The following is a 25409-nucleotide window of genomic DNA, read 5'->3' on the forward strand; positions in this document are numbered from 1 at the left end:
CAGACTTGACTCAAATGGTCACCAAAAACGTCAATGTTTCTCTCTTCACAGGTCATTTTGAGTATGAAAATTGTATATAAAAAATTGTGCTTCCAAACTGCATAATGGCTCTTTCCCGTATTGACACCAGATTTTGAGGGAGTTCCTCTGCCCAACACATTTATTGTGCAATTTCCCTTATTGACTTAGTGACCTTCATTGATCTACTCAGCAACCAGTTTTCTTGTTCATTAATATTATATTAGTATGAAGTTTTTTTCGGTTGACCAGTCTGCAGTTTAACTGTCGCTAGTCAGCCTCTTTTCCGAGCATCTACTTTGAGTGTTTCATGAACAGACATTGTCTCTGGAGGGTAGAAATTGAATTGGAAAAGGAAACAAATTTATGGCCTTCATAAAGTCTCAAGGTGCTATTCTACTTAACTCAAGTGGTTAACAGGCATGAAGTGTTTGCTGTATCTGATTGTTCATGTTAATTTATGTCCTCATGGTTGTTAGGTGGACAGTTATGGAGGAGGGGAGAGTGAAAACAGGAGCCAGAGCAGCTGAGTGCAAGCATGGGCGCTCAGGTGGGGCACGTACCTGGTATTGCAGTGACAGCTCAAAGCCCTGGCCCCGTCCAAGTCCCCACCTCCCTTCTCCACGCCCCCAACATGCCAATCGAATCTTTCATCTTATTTCCCTAAACTGAAATAAAATGATGAGTTGTGCTAGTTTAAAAAAACCACTTGACACTAGCGTGGGGGATATTTAAGGATTGATCGGAGGTAGAGCTCCTGACATAACATCTTTGGTAAAAATTTCAATTTCCCCAGGGTAGGGGAAAAATACCATCAACTGTCCATGATGACCTGGTATATAGGCTATGGCTAAATGATGAGTAAGAACATAATGATTCTCATGAACTTTTACAAAAGATCTCCACAGTTTAGTTCCTTAAGCCCAAATTTGACATTTCTTCTGTATCATGTGAGTACCTCTGTCCCTTTTTAATTACCCCTCATGATGTTACGGAACTAAAACTAAATATTCAGAATTGTTCATAAAACTTATCAACTTGTGATAAGGTTTTTGATAATTTTCAGTTTGTTTATTTTCTGGATAAGATGTTTTAAAATGAATATGCTTACTTTTTAATTTAAAAAAATAATAAAAATTGCAGAAGTACCTGTATAAAACTCCCACATATATCCGTGCCATAGCAAAGTAGGTTTACTTTTTTTATTTAATATGTCCTATCTGGCGAAGTACCTGATATTAAAGTAAGGAGACCTTACATTCACATGTTTCTTTACACAGATTTTCTCACATAGAGCTCAGTGAACTTAATAATGTAGATGAGATACATCATAACATCCCCAAACAAGGAAATTGTGTATTATTTTCTGGTCTGCTAAGAATTATGTGATTAGCAAATCGCATAATTAAGGCAGTATTTTTTCAACCTAGCACAGTGTTCGTTTTTATATACTATAGTTTATTTGTCCTCTATGTGCATCAAGTTCTGTTAACATAGAACATATAAAGAAACAAGACCCAGTTGCTGTCATCAAGCAGTTTATAATGCAGCTGGAGTAAAAAGACATATGCTGACAGAGAGAGTTAATTGGCAATGCAATTGATGGCACAGATAAAAGTGCAGTGCCTGATAACAGTGTGTGGTACATCAAAGGCATTCAAGAAATGATGGATGGATGGAGGGATGGATGATGAATGGATGAATGGATGGATGGACGGACAGAAGGGCAGATGGATTGACAAATTAATTAGTTACCAGAGTAGAAAGGAGAAAAGTTCACTGGTCACAGATAGTCAAATTTCAGTAAATGTCTTTTGACTATTTCATTGGTCAGAGAGTACTTCAAGAAGGAAAAGATAGACTAGCCAGGCCTTCAGGAACTTATGAGTAGGGCTTAACTCTGCAGCGAGAAAGAAAGAGGGGTTGTCAGGCCAAGTTCTCAGCCTGGACAAAGGCAGTGGGGCAGAAAGAGCAGCCTCTGACTGGGGTCTCTAAGAGGGGCCTTCCTAAAGCAAAGGTTTGGTGATGAGGTTGTTTTGCAAGTAGAATGGAACTACATCTGAGCACATCGCGACAATCAAGCTGATGTATTTAAGTAATCCATAAGCATGGGCAGCTACATAAATGTTTGCATAAAGTCATTCATGTGAAGATAATAAAAAATGTTTTAGACAAAAACTGGAAATATGACATAGTGTTGAATATAAAGTTATAAGAGACAGTTCAATAAGAAGTGGAGATTTTAAGTACCAACTGGAATTTTAAAGTATTTTTAGAAAGACCTGCACATGTATATATTACTGTATCAGTCAAGTATTCCTATATCTAATTGAAGTTTCTGAGACAGTTATGTCAAATTCAGCTTTAGATCAATAGGTATGCTAACTGAGAACCAAAAGATTCAAAGACCTGAAGCTGGCATAAAAGTCTAGAGGCCTCCAAATATTTCCTGGATAAAGTTTAATAAATTTTGTATATGCTAGAAGAAAGGTAATAATTTATGTCTTCTAAGGTAGTCAACCTAATTACTAGATATGTCAGAACGTTAGTATCTCTTGTATGTAAGTTCTTCTTGCACTATGAGAAGTCATATACATTGTTACTTCTCTTTAAACCTATTAATTATTTTATCTTATGAAAGCAGTGATGTCATCACTTAAATGCAAGTGATTAAACAGTGGGGCCCTGGAGAAAAACTACGTGCATTAAAATCTAGTTCGACCAGTGACTTGCTAGTCAATCTTGGCCAAGTTTTTCTGTTCTTCAGCTTTCTCATTAATGAATGATGATATAATAATGGCACTAACATCTGAAGATTGTTGGGAGAACTAAATGTAAAACTGTAGACTAGTGCCTGGCATGGAGTAACAATTCATAAATGATAGGCATATTACCGGTAGTGATAGATAGTCAATGAATACTGTACATATGTCTTATTTTCTTGACATGATTATGTATTTGTTTTGCTGGATTTATTTCTCAAATCATTGCTGGAAAGATAGCTAGGATCCCATAGGGTGGTATCTGGGGTCTCTACTGAGTGACGTTATAATTTGACATATGTAGCTTAGTGAAGCTGACCAGTCTCTCGCTTTCCACAGTGAGCCATCTTTATGGATTTGGACTGATGGACGCAGAAGCCATGGTGATGGAGGCAGAGAAGTGGACCACCGTTCCCCGGCAGCACGTGTGTGTGGAGAGCACAGACCGACAAATCAAGTAATGCTTGCTGCCGGCAAACAGCATGACAATGCCCCAAAATAGAGCAAGCCAGTCAATTGCTCAAGACAGCCTCTTGTTGCACACAGAAGCTAAAAGCTTCTGAAGTTTCTCTCTAATGTGACTATGAAATGGTAATAGAACGGCTAGGATTCTGAGCGGTTAAATTCATACTAGTATAGCCCAAGAATCCTTCAAAGAAAAGCATCTTTAAAAAAGGGATTGGGGGATATGCTTACCCCTGGGCTCTTGAAAGTTTTCTACTGTCGATATTTCTATTTGATGGTGGAAGTATTCTCCAGAAGTCAGTGTACTTTTAAAAACTGTAACAACTCTATACTGCGTAGTTATCCAAAGAGTGGTACAAAATGTACGGTAAATGAGATTGCAGTTTACTCACAGCTTTCAGGGCCTATTCCCCAGTTTTAGTGGCACAAACTTGGAGGCTGTGCTGACAGGGTTTGCCAACAGGATTCTATCTTAGTAGGCTTATTAGTGTTTTGCTCTTGGCTTTCTGTTCAGAGACTTTTCTCTCTGAAAAATATGTTTGAACTTTGGTTGATGATGAAACTAGAGACATTGTCATTCTTGAGAAAATTTGTTTGGAAGCAGAAGTAAATCAACTAAAGTTGTTTGAGTTTATTTTCATTCTACTCTTGTGGCAAAGAATGAGACAGAAAAAACAAAAGGGTGGAAAGTTAACCAGTGTTTATTGAGCACTTACTATGGGCCATGCCAAGGGCTAGACACTTCATGTATGTTTTCCTCTTAAAGCTGTGTAACAATTTGGGTATTATTCTCATTTGAAAAATGTGGAAATGGAATCAAAGGAATTATTTGTTTATTCATTCACAAACTCATTCACTAAGTAACTATTTTTCTCGCACTTACTGAATATCAAGCACTGAGCAAAACATTAGGAATAAAAAGGAGAATAAGTAATACTTCCTACCCTTGTGGAGGTTACAGTCTAATGGAGGTATCACACCAAAAAAAATAATAAGTATATAATTACAAATTCTAATAAACGAATGTTGGAAATTTAAAAAATGTAAAAAATAAGAGATAGGGGACATATTTTCACCTGTGGCTCGATGAAGGTCTCAGGGAGGGGAAATTTAAGCTTTGACCTTGAAGGAAGAAGCGTTAGCCATAGGGACATCAGCAACAACAACAAAAGTACTTCAGGCAGAGTAGTGTGTGCAAAGTCCCCAAGGTGGGAAACTTGAATTATCCCAGAGGTTGAACCTGATGCCATTGTGGCTGCAGCCTAGTGTTCAAGGGGAACTGTGGCACAGGAGGAAGCTAGAGAGGAAGATGGGAACCTATAGACAAGAGGGAAGAATGTGCTGGTGGGTTACAGAGCAAGGGATGTGAACCCCCTTTATGCTAATCCCCAAGCCTCCACTGTACCACGGTAAGTGGTTCTCACAGTGTATTCCACAGATCAGCTACGTCACTATCACCTGGGAACTTGTTAGAAATGCAAATTCTTGAGATCCATCCCAGACCTACTCAATCATACACTCTGGGGCCAGCAATCTGTGTTTTAACAAGCTGATATCAATGCATACTCAGTTTGAGATCTGTTACCCTCATGAAGATGAAAGAACCTTGTTCCTTTTTCACCTCTCCCTTGCATCTTTCCCACTAACTGGTAATCCTTTCAGTGACCCAGTTATTTTGGTGATAGCACTGTTGTTTAGTATCCAGCTATCAGCTGCTTATCTTACATTGTATATTTATTCCACGCCTCCGGGTTCACTCACCTGAGGTCTGTGATGTCATTTGCTCAAACTCCCCATCTCTCTCTGTTACAGGACAATCCGCCCTAACAGTGCAGTACGCTCCATCTACAAAGCTTCGGGCTGCTCGGATAACCCCAACCGCCACGTCAACTACCTGGAGCACGTCGTTGTGCGCATCACCATCACCCACCCCAGGAGAGGAGACCTGGCCATCTACCTGACCTCGCCCTCTGGAACTAGGTCTCAGCTTTTGGCCAACAGGTACAGCAGTGGTCTCTGCCCACCAGTGTAGTAGTCACAGCGACACTCGGCTATTCCTTAGGTAGAAGGGAACGGCTGCTGCTTTCACCTAACCTGGGAACCAGCAGAGGGGGCGCTTAGATGTCAGGATCTCACTGCTCATAAGTAGAGAGTGTGAAGCTGCCTATAATCTGTAGACGTGGAAAAGTGGGGCATTTAATAGTTGGCTAAGAAAAGGATGCAGTAGAAAAATTGAAGGCCACTTGTTCTTGATCCTACAAAAGAATTGCAGAGCACTCACTCGTAAGGCCTCTGATATCCCCTCCCCCACCATTAAGTATCTGTTGTCATTCGTTACAGATTAACCGAATTCTCTTGCCCAAGCACTTACTTTCAAAACTTAAAGGAAATTCTAATTTTTTAAAGCAGGTGTTAACAGATTTTTTCTGCACAGGGCCAGACAATAAATGTGTTGAGCTGTGTAAGCCAGGTCTTTATCCCAACTACTCAACTCTGCCATTAGAGTACAGAAGCCACCTAGACAATATAAATGAATACGCATGCCTGTGTGCCAAATCAAACTTCACTTACAGAGAGGCACAGGCTAGATTTGGCCTGAGGATTGTGGTTTGCTGACCCCTGTTTTTAAGGTTGACTCTTCAGTCCTTTTTTTTTTTTTTTTTTTTTTTTTGAGAGATAGAGTCTCACTCTGTCTCCAGGCTGGAGTGCGGTGGTGTGATCTCGGCTCACTGCAGTCATCGCCTCCCAGGTTCAAGCGATTCCCCTGCCTCAGCCTCCTGAGTAGCTGTGAATACAGCCATGCCCCACCATGCCTGGCTAGTTTTTTGTATTTCAGTAGAGACGGGGTTTCACCATGTTGACCAGGATGGTCTCGATCTCCTGACCTCGTGATCCATCCGCCTCGGCCTCTCAAAGTGCTGGGATTACAGGCATGAGCCACCGCGCCCAGCTGACTCTTCAGTCTTTATTGCCCTAGAGGGTATTCAGTTTCGCTTGTTAGCCTCTCCTCCCTGCTTCCTCCAAAACACTTCCCCAGCATATAAGTAACTCTATTTTGTACAGGCCAAGATCCTGCTGAGAGAATGTGGCCAGAATGTTCTATCACTCATTTTCTTTTGCTCCCTTGGCTTTTTGAGTGGTTGGGAGCATGGGAGAAAGTTGTCAGCAAGTGGGACCGGAGAGGGGAGATGTCAGCTTTTCTTGTGATCCTCGTTCTCATGGTGGTTCTAAATGACAAACCACAGCCCAAAGCCTAAAGCTTCTTTGATTTTTTTTTCTCTCAGAAGAACATTTAATGGGAGCAAAAACTTTCTTATCAGTGGCATATATAGTTCAAATGAAAGTCAACCTTTTATGTAGACATAGCCACTTGTCCACACGCCAGGTGACCATGGCAGAGGTGATCTTTGTTAGAACACTAACAACAGGCCAGAGGTGTTGAGAGGCAAGAGGCCCATGAAAATCTGCACGGCCAACAGTGAGACTGAACTTGCCAGTTGCTTTTAAAAATCCCTAACTTCATCTACTATAGGACAGTGAGAAAAGGAGAGAACAATAACTTTTCTGGCTTATAGCAACTAGGAGTACAGAATCTGAAATCTTTTTTTTTTTTTCTTTTTTGAGATGGAGTCTTGCTCTGTTGCCCAGGCTGGAGTGCAGTGTTGGCACAATCTCGGCTCACTGCATCCTCCACCTCCTGGGTTCAAGCGATTCTCCTGCCTGAGCCTCTACAGTAGTTGGGATTACAGGCACACGCCACCACAGCCAGTTTAGTAGAGACGGGGTTTCACCATGTTGGCCAGGCTGGTCTTGAACTCCCAACCTCAAGTGATCCTCTTGCCTTGGCCTCCCAAAGTGCTGAGATTACAGGCATGAGCCACTGCGCCCAGCCCGGAATCTGAAATCTTCATGTGCATTTTATTTCTGTGCTTAGACTTGCTGTGTTCTTTCAAATCTGACGTCTTCCATTAGTGTATGGGAAACCTGGGTTTAGTACTTTAAATGTGATGTGCAGCTTTGCCACAATAAGTGTATGCAGGTGCAAGGAACATAAGGATTCCTCAGCATAGGATCGCTGGGCACTTCCTCATGTCCTCCTCCCACTGCAGACAAAGAGCCCTCAGCAGGCCGCCTGCAGGGTAATTGCAGGTACCTGCCTGAGGTTTCTTTCCAGCAAGCAAAACTTCAGATACACAATTACGTGATTAATGAAAGTCTCTCCAGCTGTGGTTACCGAAGCTAGGGAAGGCCTTTATTTCTTGCTTTTTTTTTCTTTTCTTTACCATTATTCATCTGGGTTTAACTTGAAAATGTATCCCGGTGAAATACTGTGAAGTGCAAAGGTTTGCTTCACATGTGTGGATCGTGTTCCCCCGAGCCCCCTTCCTTGTAGAGAAACAGTCCCTCCGCTGTTGCTGTTTGCTTGAAAAACTCAACCTCTTCAGCCTGTCTGGGCTCTTCCTGCATATTCCGCTATTTATTTTTGGCTTCCCCTGAAATGACGTCAGTGAGGAAACTTGTGAGCAGAGGAGCTATGGATTCCATCACAGGCATTTGGTGGATTGCAGTGTTGCTGGCTTCAGGCTCGCATGCATTCTTCAACAGCCGACATCTGCTTTGCTCTTTGCAAAGTGCTGAACACAAGAGTGCTGCGTGACTTGTGTCGGAGAAAAGAAACAGGCATTTCCGACGTGCGGTGACCGGCACTCCTATAGCGCACCTCAGTCTCCCTCATCAAGACCACCTGGGAATAAAGTTTGCTCCCAGAATGTGTCTTCTTGGTCTGGAGCAGTTTCTTCAAGTGTGGCTCTCGTTTATCCTCCATCTCAGTCCTGAAAATAAGTAGCCACTGAAGGGAGGTAGACAGCCTGGAGATTGGAGGGGGCTGGAGACCCCAAGAGATGTAAAGGATATTGTGAATTCATTTGTCTACAAGCTCTGCAGAATTATTGCTCTGAGCAGCTGACCCCTTCCATGTGAAACAGCTGCACCCAGTCCCAAAACCATGAATGGCCACCTTCCAAGGCCTGGCTCCCCCGTTCCTGCTGTGCTTGACACTGGTAGCGTCCCTCCTACCGAGGCAGCTAAAGAAAGACAGTTTCTTTTGGCACTCTATCCATCTGGAGTATTCTGAAGCTTTCATTTCATTAGAGGAAACTTCTCCTCAAAACCTCTGAGTCTCTGACCTAGTGGCAAGGAGGCCTCATGCCCTCTCACCTTGGCCCCATTTCAAAGCACATTCCCAGAATGGAGAGCTGGGAACAAGGGCATAGAAAGGGGTGGAGAGGAGGTGAAGCAAAGGCCTGCTTTGGTCCTGGTGTCCTTCATGTTGGTATGCAAGGCAGTCCGTCTCCGTGGTGGGGAAAAAAAAATGAAGAGGTCAGGTTTTAGAAGGAATTTGCCAGAGATGATTGGTAAGAGCAATAAATATTTCCCCTGCCAGACCCTTGTCTTTTTTTCAGAGAAGTCAAGATTTCTCAGGAGGACCATGTAAAGCAAAGAACAAAGATTTTTTTTTTTAAATAAGAATTCTGAAAAGTTTAAAACAATGTTTCCCTAGCAGAGGTGGTTTGAGATGCAGATGTTGGCTTCTTGTGGCAGACTTTTCCTCATTTTATCTGTCCTACCCCTCTGGGGGTAGGGGTGATTCTTTTCATCCCGAATTAGAATTTCCAACACTGCACACTTAACTAGCCTGGCAGCCAACGTGGAAAACTCCCCAAGGCCTTTGAAGCAGCTCCTCTGCTCCATGGCTTACTCACAGCAGGCTGCGTGTTGGCTCCTGGGAGAAGGAACCAGAATCTGGAGGCTCACTTGGCATCACCTCTCCTTTGCAATGAAAAAAACAAAGACCAGACAATGAGGATGAAGCAGAGCGGGAGAGTCCAGAGGACAGTGCTCTCCTTTTCAGTATTGACAAAATATACGTCCTATCTGGGGACCTGAAACTATGTTCACTATTTATGGTTGGCTTTCCAGAAGTCCTCATTTACTTAGACATTTCAGTGAGGAATTTCTTCAGAATTGTTTATCTCCTCACCACAGGAATTCCTTGAAAGTCTGTTTTCTGAGAAGTGCTGAACACGTTAATGTAGTCTGTGTGGGCCGTCTGGAGCCCCTCAGTGGCTCCCTGTCCTGGCTGACGGGCACTTGCCTGAACTCCTGTGAAGAACAGCTGTTGGAGGAGGAATAGTTTCCCCAAGCATCTGCAGGTGCTAAGCTCTGGAAGGCACTCAGCAGCATTCAGAACTCCAGTCCAGCTTGAGCTCTGTGCCCCATTAGCCCGGCGTGCATGCTCCCCTAGCAAGCCCCGTGGATCATTCAGTGGGTGTGTGCCGTGGGTCAATGGAGAAGTCCTAGAATGGACTTTCCTTTGCTCTTCCCCTGCCCTCCCACCCTCTTGGTTCTCCCCTTGGCCTGTATACCCTGCCTAACAAAAAGGCAAGTTGAATATTCACAGCAAGTGATTTACTTCCATAAAGAGCATGGAGGTCGAGTGTGTAGGGAGAAGCCAGGTGGGCTTGGGTCCTTTGAAAATGTTTTTAGATGAGAGCAACTTTAGATATAAGCCTATATACTATGACACATTCAAAGTCTGCCTGTGTCAAAATTTTTCAAACAAAAGCTTATCCCAGCAGATTCTTTCTTCAACTGCATCTGTTAGAATTATAAAAAGCTGTCTTTTTTTTTTTTTTTCTAAATCTCCCTTATTGAGTTTTAGATTTAGCTTAGATGTACTGGCCCTCTGTTCCAAATTTTAGCCTCGATTGAAAGGTGAAACTTTGCCTCCCTTTCTAAATTTGATTACAGATGAATATCTCTGCTTCTAATTATGGCCTTAAATGGAGAGAAGGTATACTTTCTAATCTGCAAAACCTATGGAGTCCTATAATTAAATATATTTAAAATGTAGTGTTTATGCTTCAGTCATTTCTGTCACTTCCCTACCCAAATGTTCAATGACAGACTATTGACATTTGTAAGGCATCATGGTATATAAATGCATCTGTGGGTTGCAGTAAAAATTACACTTTTGCAGTGAATGTTTTACATTCCAGTAACACCCAACCACGTGAACCTTCTTCCTTCATTCAAAAGAAGGTACAGCCTTTGGAGTTAGACAGAGCTGGGTTTTTCTTGACTTCACTGATATCTGTGTTTCAATTTAGAAAGCCTAATTTCCTCATTTATAAAATAGATGTAATAGTATATACCTCACAGGGTTGGTTGGTACACGTATTAAGATCACGTACAGTTACATACTTAGCACAGTGCCTAGCATAGTAAGCACTTAATAAGTGGTAACTCTTATTTACACAGTGCTTCTCCAAGCACCTGGTACATGACTCTATCAAATGCAGTTGGCTGGGTCCCTCTCCCAAAAAGTCTAATTCTATCAGTCTGGGGTGAGGTCCAAGGATGTGCATTTCTAATAAGCTCCCAGGTGATCCTGAAGCTGCCTGTCCACAGACACTTTAAATAGCAAGGATTTAAAAGATCATCCAGCTTTTTCATACACATTCTTATTACTTTTGTGTCATCAAAAGACTTGGGAGCAGTATGCTGCTGGATGCTGTGCAAGGAAATTACAAAGGGGCTTATAATATAAAACAGATATTTCAATAAAAGCCATCTACTCTAAAATGAATTAAATCTTGAGGAAGATTAAATACTTATGTACCCACAAGAAGGAATGCATTTTGGGGTTGGTGAATGAATTGATAATAGTTTGCATATTGGAAGGTTTTTCACCAAAAAAAAAAAAAAAAACTTATCATTTTAGGTATTACAGACCTCTAGAACCAGTTCCTTTCTCCTTCTCAATCTTTCTTAAAGAAGTAATTGAGATTAGGAAAGAGAGAAAAAGCAAATAGTATATTTTAAATACCTTGTATCAGAAGAAATTATTTAAAACTTACAAAAACCAAATATCTAAAGAAAACCAAAAACTCAACTACAGTGGAGCCAAATGAGTTCTTCAAGCTCTACCTTAAATTGTAATGAATCACTTTAAAAAAATAAAAAATAGAAGAGAGAAAAGAGAAAATTTCCAGGAATATTAGCCTGATGTCTAGTTCTGTAGTGAACATAAATACCATTTGAATAGTAGTGGATGATTCTGAAATTAAGATCCATTTACAATTTTAGAAATAATTATATGATAACACATAGCTGTCAGTATTTATAAAACATCTTGTTATTTAGTTGCCATAACATCACAGAAGAATGCTGTGGCCTTGATACATTGGCTAGACTCTTTAAGAGGAAGGGAAATAAAGCTTACAGTAATTATGTAAGTTATTTCCTGAGTTAATTCCTCAAAAGGATATACTACACTTGATGGTCATCTTTTCTACCAGGCTTCTTCCAAAGTAATTTATTTGGAAACCACTTGCAGGGATAGGGCTGTGGGGCACCATTTTAATAACTGGATGCATAATTTGTGCCATCACATGCGTATATCATTTCATCGAGCACATGATTATGAAGTCAACTTTGACAGGACAGAATTTCACTGCAAGAGGAGAAGTGGATAAAGGCATGGATTTAATGTACTTAGGCTTTCAGCACACTGGCTCTGCTTTATTGACATTTTACCCACACTAATAATGTTGGCATGTGTCTGATCTCTTCACTGTTGGCACAGCGTGGATGTTCACACTGGGCAGTAAACTTTTTAGTTGATAAAAGAAGATCCCACAATTGGAATCTCCGTAGCAGGTGTCCATGGTTTGACACTTGATTGTCTTAAGCAAGTATGTTCTTTGCAATGCAAAGCAAACCTACGAGCTATATTACCTTTTGTTTTATGCAGAGATGCAGTTTCTTTTAATGTTACAATGGTAGAAAATAAGAAGTAGCTGAAATATTGAATCCAAGTTAAAACACACAACAATGTGTACTTATAAAGGACGGAATGAAATTAGCAATGTAAAGCCCAGTTAGGTGATACAACAACCATTGGTGCCTGTTTTTTTTCCCCATCAACTCTTTCAGCAAAATGTGACGGTTGTGTTTGGCTGCATTTTCATTCCTCTCCTCAACTCTTATATTCACATGAAATTAATGAACATTCCAACTCTGAATAATGTGAAGAGACCAGGGGGTGGAAAACTGCTTAGCCACATAGACAGAGCTCATTTATGTTTGGGCTTTGAAACATTTACTTGAATTCTGATTTGTGGATATTTCTTCTTGGCACTCAGTTTATATTTAATTTTTGTGCCCAATGTGATTTGAAAGTGATTGGTAGCAATGAAATGACTTTCAAAGGTGGACAGGAAAGGGTGGAAGGGAAGAAACGTAGGGTCTGCTAATCCAGCAGTCAAATCATTGACCCATGAGTGATTAAAAGTTGGCTGAGGTTGTGGAAACAAGACTGCCCCTCATGTGATGGCAGCTTCAAGTCTCCTTTGTAGTTTTTGGATGTGAGGCAATGAGCCAAGTGTTCTGTCTAAACTGTTTGGGAACTGCTTTTAAGTTCGGCACTCTTGGAGAGGTATTATGTGACAAGTTATTGCTTCAGTGCCCTCAAATGGCACCATGGCCTCAACGAATTAGAGCTTAAGCTGGAGCTGTGGGACTTAAGGAAGGAAGTGGTTCTAAACTGCTTTTCTGCCTCTAGCCATTTCTATATCAACATATTCCCTTTAACAACATCTCTCTGTTAGAAAGGGCAGTTTGAAAAAGCTCCTCTTCCCCTTCTCTGTTGTCTTCTTGCCCAACATACACATGTTGTGGGTTTTTAGTGAAGGATTCAATGGATGTAAGTTAAGTATATAATGAACAGCCATTTCTTCTTGTCCAAGTCTAGTCTTAAGCCATAAACTTGTGAAATGAGCTGATTGTGGTTGTTCAGTGGATTGTAGAATCTCCATAAAGTGCACCATCCTTTCTCTATTGAGGACCCATTCCAGTGGGAAAATATTCATGTAAAAAGCTACCATCTTCATCCTTGTCACTATGAGCCAAAGTTGCCAGATCCAACCTGGTTCCTCATTGAAGTGCCACACTCCTCTACTTCGAGAGGGAACCTTTATAGATCATATACAGATGTTCTAAAAAGAGAGAGAGAATAGGCTTCATGTCCAGGTAAACTTTGAAAATCACTGCCTCCCAATTAACCCCATTATGGAAATTGATAAAACACATTTGCATATTCTGAAGATCTGGGATGTCCTCTATTAAAGAGTTCTACTCATCTGTGTTTGATTCAGCCTTTCCCAAATTTTTTGACCATGGGACACCTGAGAATGCTGCCTAATAATTTTCATTTTTCTGTCTTTCAAGGGTTCAGGAACATATAGCAGGTGATTTTCCTGTTTATTGCTTTTCTCTAGGGAATATTGCAAAGTGTTAGCCATTTACCTATCACAATCCGAAATTGTGTTTCTGAACCCTTTAGCTTTAGAATCCTGCTGGCATTTTAGAAAGAGCCTCAGACGCACTGATAAAATACGTTTTTAAAAAATCAGAGTTCTAATATATTGTTATAAGAAGACTGAACTAGTTACTTTTATGTTAAGAAGGGCACATTTTCTCTCAATGGGAAGAGGTACAGAGATGGTCAAATTATAACCACCAGTTTGTCTGGTAAACATGAGATTAAAGCAAAGAGAGTTGATTTGTGTGTTCTGAATAGCCATCAAACTTTAGTTACCATAACGTTTGTTACCGTTTGTCCCCATTGAAGGAGAGAAATATCCCAGTAACTGGACATGATTGCCCCTAAGAAAATTTTAGAGATATTTTTCCTCTCTGTTTGCCTTGCTCACTTGCAATATTTTATTCTTTTTTTATTTTTTTCAGTGAAATAATAGATGAACATAATTTTTTTAAGTTCTATACAAAAAGGACTTGCCCCGTCTTTCACTTTCCACTATGTAGGTTTCATCTTTACAGAAAATGTCTTCTGTATCTTTGGGATATTTATTTGGGTAGTCAAGTCTATGTTATATACCTGCATAAGTGATGTGTTTATTTATTTGAGACGGAGTCTCGCTCTGTCATCCAGGCTGGAGTGCAGTGGCATGATCTAGGCTCACTGCAACCTCTGCTTCCTGGGTTCAAGGGATTCTCCTGCCTCAGCCCCCTGAGTAGTGGGACTACAGGTACACCACCATACCCAGCTAATTTTTGTATTTTTAGTAGAGACGGGGTTTCACCATGTTGGCCACACTGGTCTGAACTCCTGACCTCAGGTGATCTGCCCACCTCGGCCTCTCAAAGTGCTGGGATTACAGGCATGAACCGCTGCACCCGCTTATTTCTTAATATGTTAATTTTATACATTATTAATGTCTCTTTATTCTTGAAAGGGAATCTGTTTGTTTTCTTTCCCTTCATACTTCATATCTTTCAGGATTCCATTGCAGGAAACAGAATAATTCTAGCTATTTCAAGCAGGAAGAGATTTTAAACTGCAAATTCGGAGCTTTGGAAATCATTGGAAGGACTGAAAGAGCAGGATCTAGGCTGGGATTTCAGGCATAACTCCCTGAACTGGATAAGATTAGTGGGCAGTCTTTTTATTGAAGCATAATTTACCTACAATGTAAATTCAGTTTTTTATGTGAATAATTCAGTGAGTTTTGACAAATCTGTGTTGCTGTATAGCCACACGCCATTACTTTCAACATATAAAACAATTCTATCACCCTCAAAAATTCTCCATGCCTCTTTTCCTCACTCCTCCCCAGCCCCTGGCAACCACTGATCTGTTTCTTTACGTATAATTTTGCCTTTTCTAGAATATTGTATAAATTGGATCATGCAGTATGTAGTCTTTTGTGTCTGGCTTCTTTCACTTAGCATAATGTTTTTTAAATTCATTTATATCATGGTATGTATTAGTAGTTATTACTGGGTAGTTTGTTGTATGGATATACAGTCATCCATTTTCAATCTGTGATTGAATTCACAGATGCAGAATCCACAGATACAGAGGGCCGACTGTACCATAATTTGTTTACACATTTACCAGTTGATGGACACTTGAGTTGTTTACAGTTTTGGGGAATTATGAACATTCATATGAAGTTTTTCGTGTGAACATATGTCTTCATTTATCTTGTTTAAATAGGTAGGAGGAGGATTGTTGAGTTTTATGGTGAGTGTGTGTGTAACTTTATAGGAACTGTCAAACTGTTTTCCAGAGCCTCGTATCATTTTGCACTCCTATCAGCAGTATAAGAGAGCCCTAGCTCCTCCACGTCTTCAATACTCTACTGTCAGTCTTGTAGGTAGAGTCTTAACCTGGTTTTCCTGATCCCCAGTGGGTTCTCCCTTCCAGATTTGCTATTACATAGCCAGCCCCAATTCTGTTTCTCTGTGGTAAAACAATGATTTATATATATATATATATGTATATATATATCTGCAAATTGGTGACATCCAGGATGCAGACCAGCTCTAGTGCCCAGCTGAACTTGCTAATGGATACAAAAAACAGTGTTGATTGTGGTATTAACTAGACCCTCATTGGATTTGAAATATCGCATATAACAATGTTTTATTCACTTTCAGGCTATTTGATCACTCCATGGAAGGATTCAAAAACTGGGAGTTCATGACCATTCATTGCTGGGGAGAAAGAGCTGCTGGTGACTGGGTCCTTGAAGTTTATGATACTCCCTCTCAGCTAAGGAACTTTAAGACTCCAGGTAAGAACTCCCCTTGTATACATTGTTCTACTGTGTGGAAGAAAATGATGGAGTATATTTTGGCCAGAGTGTTTCACACTCACATATTAGCATCTTTTCTCATGTGGTTCATTTCATGTGTGCTTTGAATTACCTGCATGTATTTCAGTTCTCAAGATTACCATTTGAGAGATAATAATTTAAGGATAGGAAATAAAGAATACATATAGTATAGAACAAAACATGACAGCTTTTGATTGATGTTTCAGAATACATGATCCACATCTCTAACCAGCTTCCCAGACTTTCTATGTCTGTAAACAAGCCAGCCTGTCTACCGGCACTGAGTTCAATTGCATAATTTCCCAAGAAGAGACAGGCTTCCTTAGTTATCTATTTCTTTTTAGTTTTCCCTAAATTTACTTTTCAGTTTAGGCAAGACATTGAGCTCGGCCCATGCCAGCTAATCTGGGTACCACCAGAGAAAATGATGATGATATTCTTCCCTGCATGAGACCAAGAGCCAAGGAAAAAGAAACCCTTCTTGACATGTAAAACAGAAATTATGATGTTAACAAAGGTCTTTTCAGGTAGGCTCAGTCTGTTTCTGCACACAGCCTATTCCCGTCTTCATGCTAACCTGTAAAGCTTGTTTATAATATAAAATAAGGGAAAGTACAAGGCAACATGGGGTGAGAGACTGTGTTGCCCATTACAGAGCCCTACAGAGTGGCTCAGCAGTGAATGATCCGTTTGATAACTAATTAGCTTCCCACCCATCCATGAACACATCTTCAGCTGTCAGATAAAGTCCTCCTTCTCAGTGCTCTGTCCAGTCCTCTTTAGAAGAACCAGGCTTGGGGGGAAGTTTTAGGACTGACATCCAGTTCTAGCCCTCTCCAGATTACAGAATAAAGTAACCTAGACATTCTGTAATTGTAGGAGTGTGTAGCATTCAGATACAGCTAGCTGCACAGGGCAAAGGAGGCACACAGCAGAACACAGGGATAAAGGGCACGTTTGCCAGACTTTTGCCTGCCAATCTGAGAAAGTTACTCATTCTGAGAGATCCATTGTTGACTGTACATTTTGGTTATCTCTTCCCTAGTTCTGTAATGAGGTTCATCTTTGTTTGCCACAGTGGTCCCATAATCAGGGAGGTCAAAGCCAGAATGGTGACCAGGTCACAATGAATCAGGATAAACATTTTGTTAAAGAGTATCTGTGCCCAGCTCACCTCCAGAATGCAGCCTGAATATAGTGGTTACCAAGTTTTTATCAAGAAAGCAAATGTTTGTCAGTAAGCAGGATTGATAGAGAAAACATGCAGATTATAGCCCAGAGTTTCTAGACTCTTTCACCTCTTCGTAATCTACATAGTCCCCAGGATCTTCCTCTCTCCTTTCTTCCTCTTTGCAGCGCATGCTTATTGCCCTGCCATGAGGTTGCACAGGGTCATGGCACATAGGTGAAATGGAAGCATGGTGACTGGGCTGTGATCCATTAGCAGGCATCACTGCTGGACTCTTACAGGACAAGAGACCCTGGAGAAATAAACACTGTCAAATGTGGCAGTTGTGTACCAAGGAAGGTGCAGACATAAAGAGTATGTTTTTGAGCATTTTAAAGCTATAAAACTAACTAAACGTGACTCTGTTCTTTATTACCACCAGACACCAGAAATTCTACTCTCCATGATAAGCCCAGGCTGCTCCTAAGGGCTACTGGTTAACCATGCATTGCATCTAAGGGTCAGGGGTCACGAATATAAATCCCTCTGCCCTCAAGAAGTTCTGAGTCTATACAGAGCTTACTATGATTATGTGCATTTAAAACTCTACAGTAGCTCAGATAATCTAGAGTTACCTATTTCATAGCAGAGGCATCTCCTTATACTATTTAAATGTTCACATTTAACCCTAGTCACCTCCAGTCATTTTAGAGGTGTTGAGGTGTTCTTTTTACGCCAGACGAGAGATACCCTAATGCTATTACTGGCCTGGAGACTTTAATAGAAACATATAGTCTTTGTGTATCTTTACTTCAACCAACCTTTCATTTCAGGATTAGTTACACCTTTAGCAAGGGACTTTGAGTGTCCTGTTTATGGGTGGGGGGGTGTGTGTGTGTATGTGCATGTGTCTATATCATTGTTTCTGTGGTATACAGTCCTATGATAGGTTTCTTCCTCTCTGATTAATAAGGGTTACATCAGTAAGCGAGTAGAAATTCAGTTGGATCTGTAGAATTTTCTAGCCCAATTAAATGGTAGACTCGTCCCCTAATATAGAACTTCCTGGCTCCAAACTGAATTTATATTTATTTATTATCTCTTCTCATTTATTTATTATTACAATACATATTAAGAGCGTTTGAGGGTGTTGTTTTGATTTTTGGCACATTGAACCTATATATGCAGATTGCATTCATGTGTTAGCAAGTAAGATGGATTTTTCTCCTTCTGTATTTACACAGCTATTTCATAATAGCAGGTTTCAATATTAATTGCAAAATCATCTATAAAATTTAGCAAACAGAAAAAGGGGTAGAGGAGAAAAAAAAATGATGGCCCAAATATGGCAGTTATTTGATGTGAATCATAGTAGAGGTTCTAAGGAAATAAAATTACATAATAAGTGAAATATAAAGAGATGAATTACACAGGAAGGATATCCCTAGTGGGCTTATGATGATGTCCTTCAGAAATGGCACAAAGGGAAATAATTTTGAGACAGCACTCTTCAAAGCACTTAGAGGGTAAACTTTTGCATCCAAAATGATCTTAAATAAAATGAACTAAATTTTAAGGTGACTGATGATTAGGATGACCTATAGTGTCCTTGTATTATATGCTTCATTTGTACACTTGAGAGATGCCATAAGGAAAATGCGTTCTCTTTTGCACTGCTACCTAAAGGCAATCAGATAGGTCGTCAATTTCCAGCAGTCATTCACTTCTTATCACTCCCTAATGCGTGTTACTTAGAATTCTGGGCCTGAATAATACCCTGATTGTGAAAAGCTTGGTCATTAACAAATGAGTCCAAAGAAAAGCTGGCAGAGGGCAAACCATATATAAACCAATTGTACTGGTCCAATGTAAAAGTCAGAAAAAAATGCATGCATCACAGAATGTGTTCATTTTTAAATGTCAGGCTTCTAAACTCCTAGAAATGAATAGGAGATAATTTTGTATATGGTTTAAAAACACAGAATTTGGAATTGGAGTATGTTTTAATACCAGCCTGTCCTCTTATTGCCTTTGCGGAAGTTACCAACCTCTGTGGCTCTGTTTCCTCCTCTATATATTGGGAATGTTAGTACCCACCTTACAGTTGTTTTGAACATTGAATGGAATAAAACTTACAAATCACTTAGACTGGTGCTTAGCATATAGAAAGCACTTAAAAACATCAAACATCGATTTGATGGTGATGGTAGGTGCTAATAGATGAAGGAAGCTGACAAGCTGAAATCTGTCACTTTCTGAGCTAGCCCCAGACCCTAGCCCCTGACCTTGTCTAGATTCTATGCATTACGCCAAGGTGAGAGGGGTTCTGAGGGGCATTCTGCCTTCCTACCAGCATATGCCTATGTTTGTAATGGTTTTGTCTTAATCACTTCTGCTTACGGTTGATTCCTTTTGAGGTCAGTTTTACTAACTTTAATGAAATGGAGGCACGTTTCCTTTTTTTTTTTTTTTTTTTTTTTTTACTTTTTGCATTGAACACAATTTTATGAAGCTAAGAAATAAGTTAACAAATAAGAACTAAACTAAAGCAAAATGCTCCTTGTAAGTGATCCAAACTCATAGAAGGTGAAACACTTGCCTCAGGTCTCAAGGCGTTCCTGCCCAGAAAATGCTGTTTTGGGCCAAGTGTGGTGGCTCACGTCTGTAATCCCAGCACTCAGGGAGGCTAAGGCGGGTGGATCACCTGAGGTCAGGAGTTCAAGACCAGCCTGACCAACATGGTGAAACCCTGTCTCTACTAAAAAATACAAAAATTAGCTGAGCGTGGTGGGGGCCACCTGTAATCCCAGCTACTTGGGAGGATAAGGCAGGAGAATTGCTTGAAACAGAGAGTCAGAGGTTGCAGTGAGCCTAGATCATGCCATTGCACTCCAGCCTGGGTGACAGAATGAAATCAAAAAAAAAGAAAGAAAATGCTGTTTTGCACATTGACCCATAGAACATTCTGCAATGATGGAAATGCTGTCCAGTAGGATGGCCACTAGCCACATATGGCTCTTGAGCACTGGAAATATGGTTAGTGTGATGGAGAAGCTGAATCTCAAAATTTTTGTTAATTTTAGTTCATTTAAGTTTAAATAATCAAATGTTTAATGGCTATCACATTGGACAGCACAGGTCTATAGGACAGTATAATTAGTGATGTTTTCTAAATATTGAATGACTGATACCAGGAATTAGGGAGAACAAAGAGTTGTTCTGTCTACTTATTAACAAGTCAGATAATGCCAAAAAAAAAATTTTTTTTTTTTTTTTGAGATGGAGTCTTGCCCTGTTGCCCAGGCTGGAGTGCAGTGGCGTGGTCTCTGCTCACTGCAACCTCCGCCTCCCAGGTTCAAGTGATTCTCCTGCCTCAGCCTCCCAAGTAGCTGGGACTACAGGCACGTGCCACTGCACCCGGCTAATTTTTTTTTGTATTTTTAGTAGAGACGGAGTTTCACCATGTTAGCCAGGATGGTCTCAATCTCCTGACCTCGTGATCCACCAGTCTCAGCCTCCCAAGTTGCTGGGATTACAGGCATGAGCCACCGCACCGGGCCATATAAGACTTTTTATACCTAGAAAAACAAAGCCTTCTATTAAGTCCTAGGATTCTCTTAAATATTTCTAATTTGAAATTCAGCCCTTGATCCAGCAATCTGAAGTGTGTTTGTTTCTCAGTCTTCCTATAAATGCTGATTAAATCAAGGCCTCTCTTGTAGTACATGCTCAGTCAATATGTGGTATGTGAATTATTAAATAATTCTGCAAATGATGAGAAATACGCATTTCTAGCTCTGCGTTTGATGTAGTGATTCATATCCATCTGCCTCCCACAGTTATGTTGCTTTTTCTTGAGTGAGAAGGACTTAAAGATGTTACAGAGCTAAAGAGGGAAAATTTGGTCATGCTGTGATTTCATTATTATTTCTCAAGGTAAATTGAAAGAATGGTCTTTGGTCCTCTATGGCACCTCCGTGCAGCCATATTCACCAACCAATGAATTTCCGAAAGTGGAACGGTTCCGCTATAGCCGAGTTGAAGACCCCACAGACGACTATGGCACAGAGGATTATGCAGGTGAGCTGGCTTCCAGTGGGACACAGGCTAAAAAGAGGCAGCTCATGCATCATCCCACCACATGGGAGAACAGAATGGAATGGAATGGAATGGAATGGAATGGAATGGAATGGAATAGAATAGAATAGAATAGAATAGAATAGAATAGAATAGAATAGAATAGAATAGAATAGAACAGAATAGAACAGAACAGAACAATCTACTACCCATATTCTGACATATTTTCTTCCCCTTAAATATTTGTGTGTGTATATCAGTGCACTCATATATTCAAATATCCATATGTGTTATCTACAAAGCTAATAGTCCATACTGTGATTGTACCATAATATAGTTAATCTGTAATCTGGGACATATTGTTCGCTTACAGAATTTTACACTATTTTAAACACGGTTTGGATAAACATCATTATTTATCAATCTTTGTCTATATCTTCATTATTTCTTTAGAATAGAGTTCTGTTTTGAGACTTACTGCATCAAAGAGGATAATTAGCTTTAGGGCTTGGAAACATTTTGTCACTTGCTATCCAGACAAGATGTACCAGTCTTCACTGTGACCAGCTATGTGATTGTTTATTACACTCATTCCTGCCAACAGAAAAAAATAAAGAGGAAAAAAAAGTAAAAAAAAGAAAGAGGTGAACGTTTTAAAAATGTTATAGCTTTGATTGCCTGTAAATCTAAACATTTCTTCCTCTGTAGTTCTCTGAATTAAATACAACTGTCTTTTACCCATTTTTCTATTCGAAGTACAGTAATCCTCTTATCTCCTTGTGAACACTCTGTATGTTATTGTCTCTCACATTGTTTTGTCTTTGCTAAAAACATATTATCACTTATCACTGTTAAGTTTTGTTTTGTTTTGTGTTGTTTTGACAAAAAAAAAACTATTAGAGGCTGGGGTTTATGGTCTCAGATATAACACTGATATTTTGCAGAAGTTTTATCCTTTAATGTCTACTGAATATTCACATGCTTTGCTTGGTAATCTCTTATTTTTTACATTTGGCCATTAATTCATCTGGAACTCATTTTGGTTTATGACATATAGTGTCAATTGAAGCTCTGTCTTTAGTTATTTTCCAAACAGACTAACATCATTGGCCAAGTAACTATCCCTTCTTTTTTTATTAGTTTAGGATGCTTCCTTTGTAACAATATAGTAAGTTCTTATACCAGCATCTTTTCTGGTTCCACCTTTTCTGATTCATCAATCTAATAATTCTCAAACCAATACCACCCACACTGTTTTGTTTTCATTTCATGATGTATTTTTATATTTGTAGAACATCTGCTTCCCATTTCCATAGCAATTATTGCCCTATTATTCTTCCAAATGAATTTTAGAATGATTTTTAAGTCTCCCTTTAAAAGTATCATTGGAATTTAATTTGAATTTATATGCAGTCTTATGGGAAGAATTGTTTTTGCAACATACAATCTTTCCATTTAAAACATAGATCATGTCCCACTTTACTGAAATCTTTTAATTTTATGTAGTTTTCTTCTTGTTAGCGTTACACCTAAGTATTTTGGGCCTTGGTGCTCTTATAGTGGAAAATATTCCATGCTTTCTAACTAGTATATGCTGGTGTGTAGGAAATCTCTTGGTTGTATTTATTTTATATATGGCCACTTTGCTTAACTCTCTCATTAATTTATATAGTTTAGAGTTGATTTTCTGGGATGGTTTAGGTATTACAGCCTTATCATCTGCAAATTGGTTTTGTTGTCCTTCTTGTCATTATTTCTGACTACTGTCTTGTTGCATTGGCTAGCACTCCTAGAAGCATTCAATCCTTCTAAGAGATGACATGTAACACATAATGGACAAAGCTTCTCCTAATGAAGAACTATTTATAGGCCAGGTGCGGTGGCTCACGCCTGTAATCCCAGCACTTTGGGAGGCCGAGGAGGGTGGATTGCCTGAGCTCAGGAGTTTGAGACTAGCCTGGGCAACATGGTGAAACCCCATCTCTACTAAAAATACAAAAAGAAATTAGCTGGGTGTGGTGGCACGCACCTGTAATCCCAGCTACTGGAGAGGCTGAGGCACAAGAATCACTTGAACTCAGGAGGCGGAGGTTGTAGTGAGCCGGGATCGTGCCACTTCACTCCAGCCTGGGAACAGAGTGAGACTCGGTCTCAAAAAACAAAAAAAGAAAAGAAAAGAAAAAAAAGAACTATAAATACAAGTTTAATGTATCTTTAGATGAGAAATATTTTTTCTTGCAGTTCTGAGATTTTCCTCTAAATACTAAAAATAAAAGTACTTCATTAACCACCTGAACAGAGTATCTTAAATACACATGTAGTTACTTTTATTCTAAACAGATAGCATCCTAGAATCAATAAACATGCTTGAAATTAAGACCAATTGAGCTTATCAAAGCTGGATTGTATTAGATTTTGTGATGTTTTGCTTTGAGCCTATAGCATTGCTATTTATATTTTAACTAGCAAACTATTTTGTCTTCTCGGATAGGAGAAAGTAGATCCAAAAAACATAAATAGAGTATAATAGTAAGCTGTTACTCTTTATTCATATTTTGGTAATGTTTCCCATTCAAATTTTAGAATGTTGAGATTCAGAACAGTTATATATCTTTGTGGTTTTTCTGATTATATCTCTAAAACATCAACATTGGCACTTGTGAGAGAACCAAGACTATTATTGCATTATTATCCTGCAACCTACAATGCTAAACTTCATCTGGGACAGTTTAAGATGATAAAAGAAACAGCATAGTATGTGAACTTGCCATACAGTGAGAGCCCTTTTGGCAAATATCAAGAATAAATGTTTGGGAATTTTTTTTTTTTAATTCTAGAAGTCATCTGGTGAAAATTTAGGGCCACCCATGACTCCTTTCCTTTGGAGCTGTAATTTTCACCTTCATTTAGAAGTCAGCCAGATTAGAGACACAGATGGCGTTATCATAACCAGATTCCCGTACCGTGTCATTGGATCCAAGGGACTGTGAGATCACAGCTGGCTGAACTTCAGTCCATAGACAGCAGAGACACCACTCCCCTGGTATACGACGGCAGACGGCTAAAATGTCCCAAGTTGCAGTAGCTATGGAATTTGGAGATCGATTTGAAGCTTTGGGGAAAATAGAAATAAGCAGTACTGTCAAATGACTCTTGCAGTTAATCAGAAGTATATTCAAGTCTGCAGCATTTTGAAATGACTTATTTCCATTCAGATGGAGAAGTCATCCCTAGTACGTGATTTGCTACATCTAAGCAGGAATTTTTACCTAAGTATCAGGGCCTACGTTGATCCCCTCTCCTCACCATGTGATACTGGGCAAGCCACTGAAATTCTTGGAAAATCAGTTTCCTCATCAGTAAAATGAGGGTATTTGACTACCAGATTTTTCTCTAAGTCATTCCACCCGAGTTCTAACATTTTTTATGTTTCTGTGATTCAGTTAATTATGAAACATAGTCCCATAATGACTCAAAGAAACCAAGGTATAACAGTAAGTCCTTTGGGTTACAATAAGTAGATTTTCTACTACCCTTGACTTACTATTTGTACATTTCATTCAATATATTTATTGCTAGTTAAAATCATATGAATTTTCAGTGGGAAAGAGTTTGCAGATTATGAGACCAAATGTTCCAGAATATGGAGAACAAAGAAGAGAATTAAAAACTTCTATAACTAGCCCATGTCATTAGAAAGTTTTTCATCAATCACAAAATAGCTCCATCTTTCTGGCATTTTTTTTTTCTTACTGTTCATTATCTTCAGTTCTATACCAAAGAATATGTAGTAAGAGAGATTGGGAACTTTCATCCCAGGTCTGGAATCCTTTAAGCTTGCTTGTATTTTTTTTAAATTTATATGTCATTTTCTTTTGTTGAATTGCCCATTGGCCTTTGTGTAGGATGCAATTTTAAATCTATTATCTGTGTCTGAGACTGGATGCTGATAAGCTTGTGCCAGGTGCTGTAATGGTGTTTCTTCCTGGCCACAGTATTTCAGAGGTATTCAGTACCTTTAATGAGACAGGTCATTTGGTCCAGGTGTTAAATAATAATGCTTTTTTCTTTTTTGTCAACAACTTCTCTCTTTTCTACAAATCCAATCTTTTTACTATTACACATACTTAATTGCAGTTGGTTTTTTTCCAGTTGCTACAGTTCATTTGAATTCTAAAATATTTATCTACCACAAGGCAGCCATATATGCTTTGA

At 39.5% G+C, this 25409-nt stretch overlaps 1 protein-coding gene across 2 annotated transcripts in view; it reads left to right on the plus strand.

Moving 5' to 3' along the window:
* Positions 1-25409, plus strand: part of PCSK5 (proprotein convertase subtilisin/kexin type 5) — a 460751-nt gene that overhangs the window by 261107 nt on the left and 174235 nt on the right. For both annotated transcript variants that reach the window (XM_031014780.3, XM_031014779.3), the window contains exons 11-14: positions 3120-3237; positions 5058-5246; positions 15771-15907; positions 21054-21197. In XM_031014780.3, coding sequence (XP_030870640.2) covers positions 3120-3237; positions 5058-5246; positions 15771-15907; positions 21054-21197 — 588 coding nt within the window. The remainder of the gene's footprint in view (positions 1-3119; positions 3238-5057; positions 5247-15770; positions 15908-21053; positions 21198-25409) is intronic.

Source organism: Gorilla gorilla, chromosome 13 (assembly GCF_029281585.2).
Source record: "Gorilla gorilla gorilla isolate KB3781 chromosome 13, NHGRI_mGorGor1-v2.1_pri, whole genome shotgun sequence".
Taxonomy (NCBI): Eukaryota; Metazoa; Chordata; class Mammalia; order Primates; family Hominidae; genus Gorilla; species Gorilla gorilla.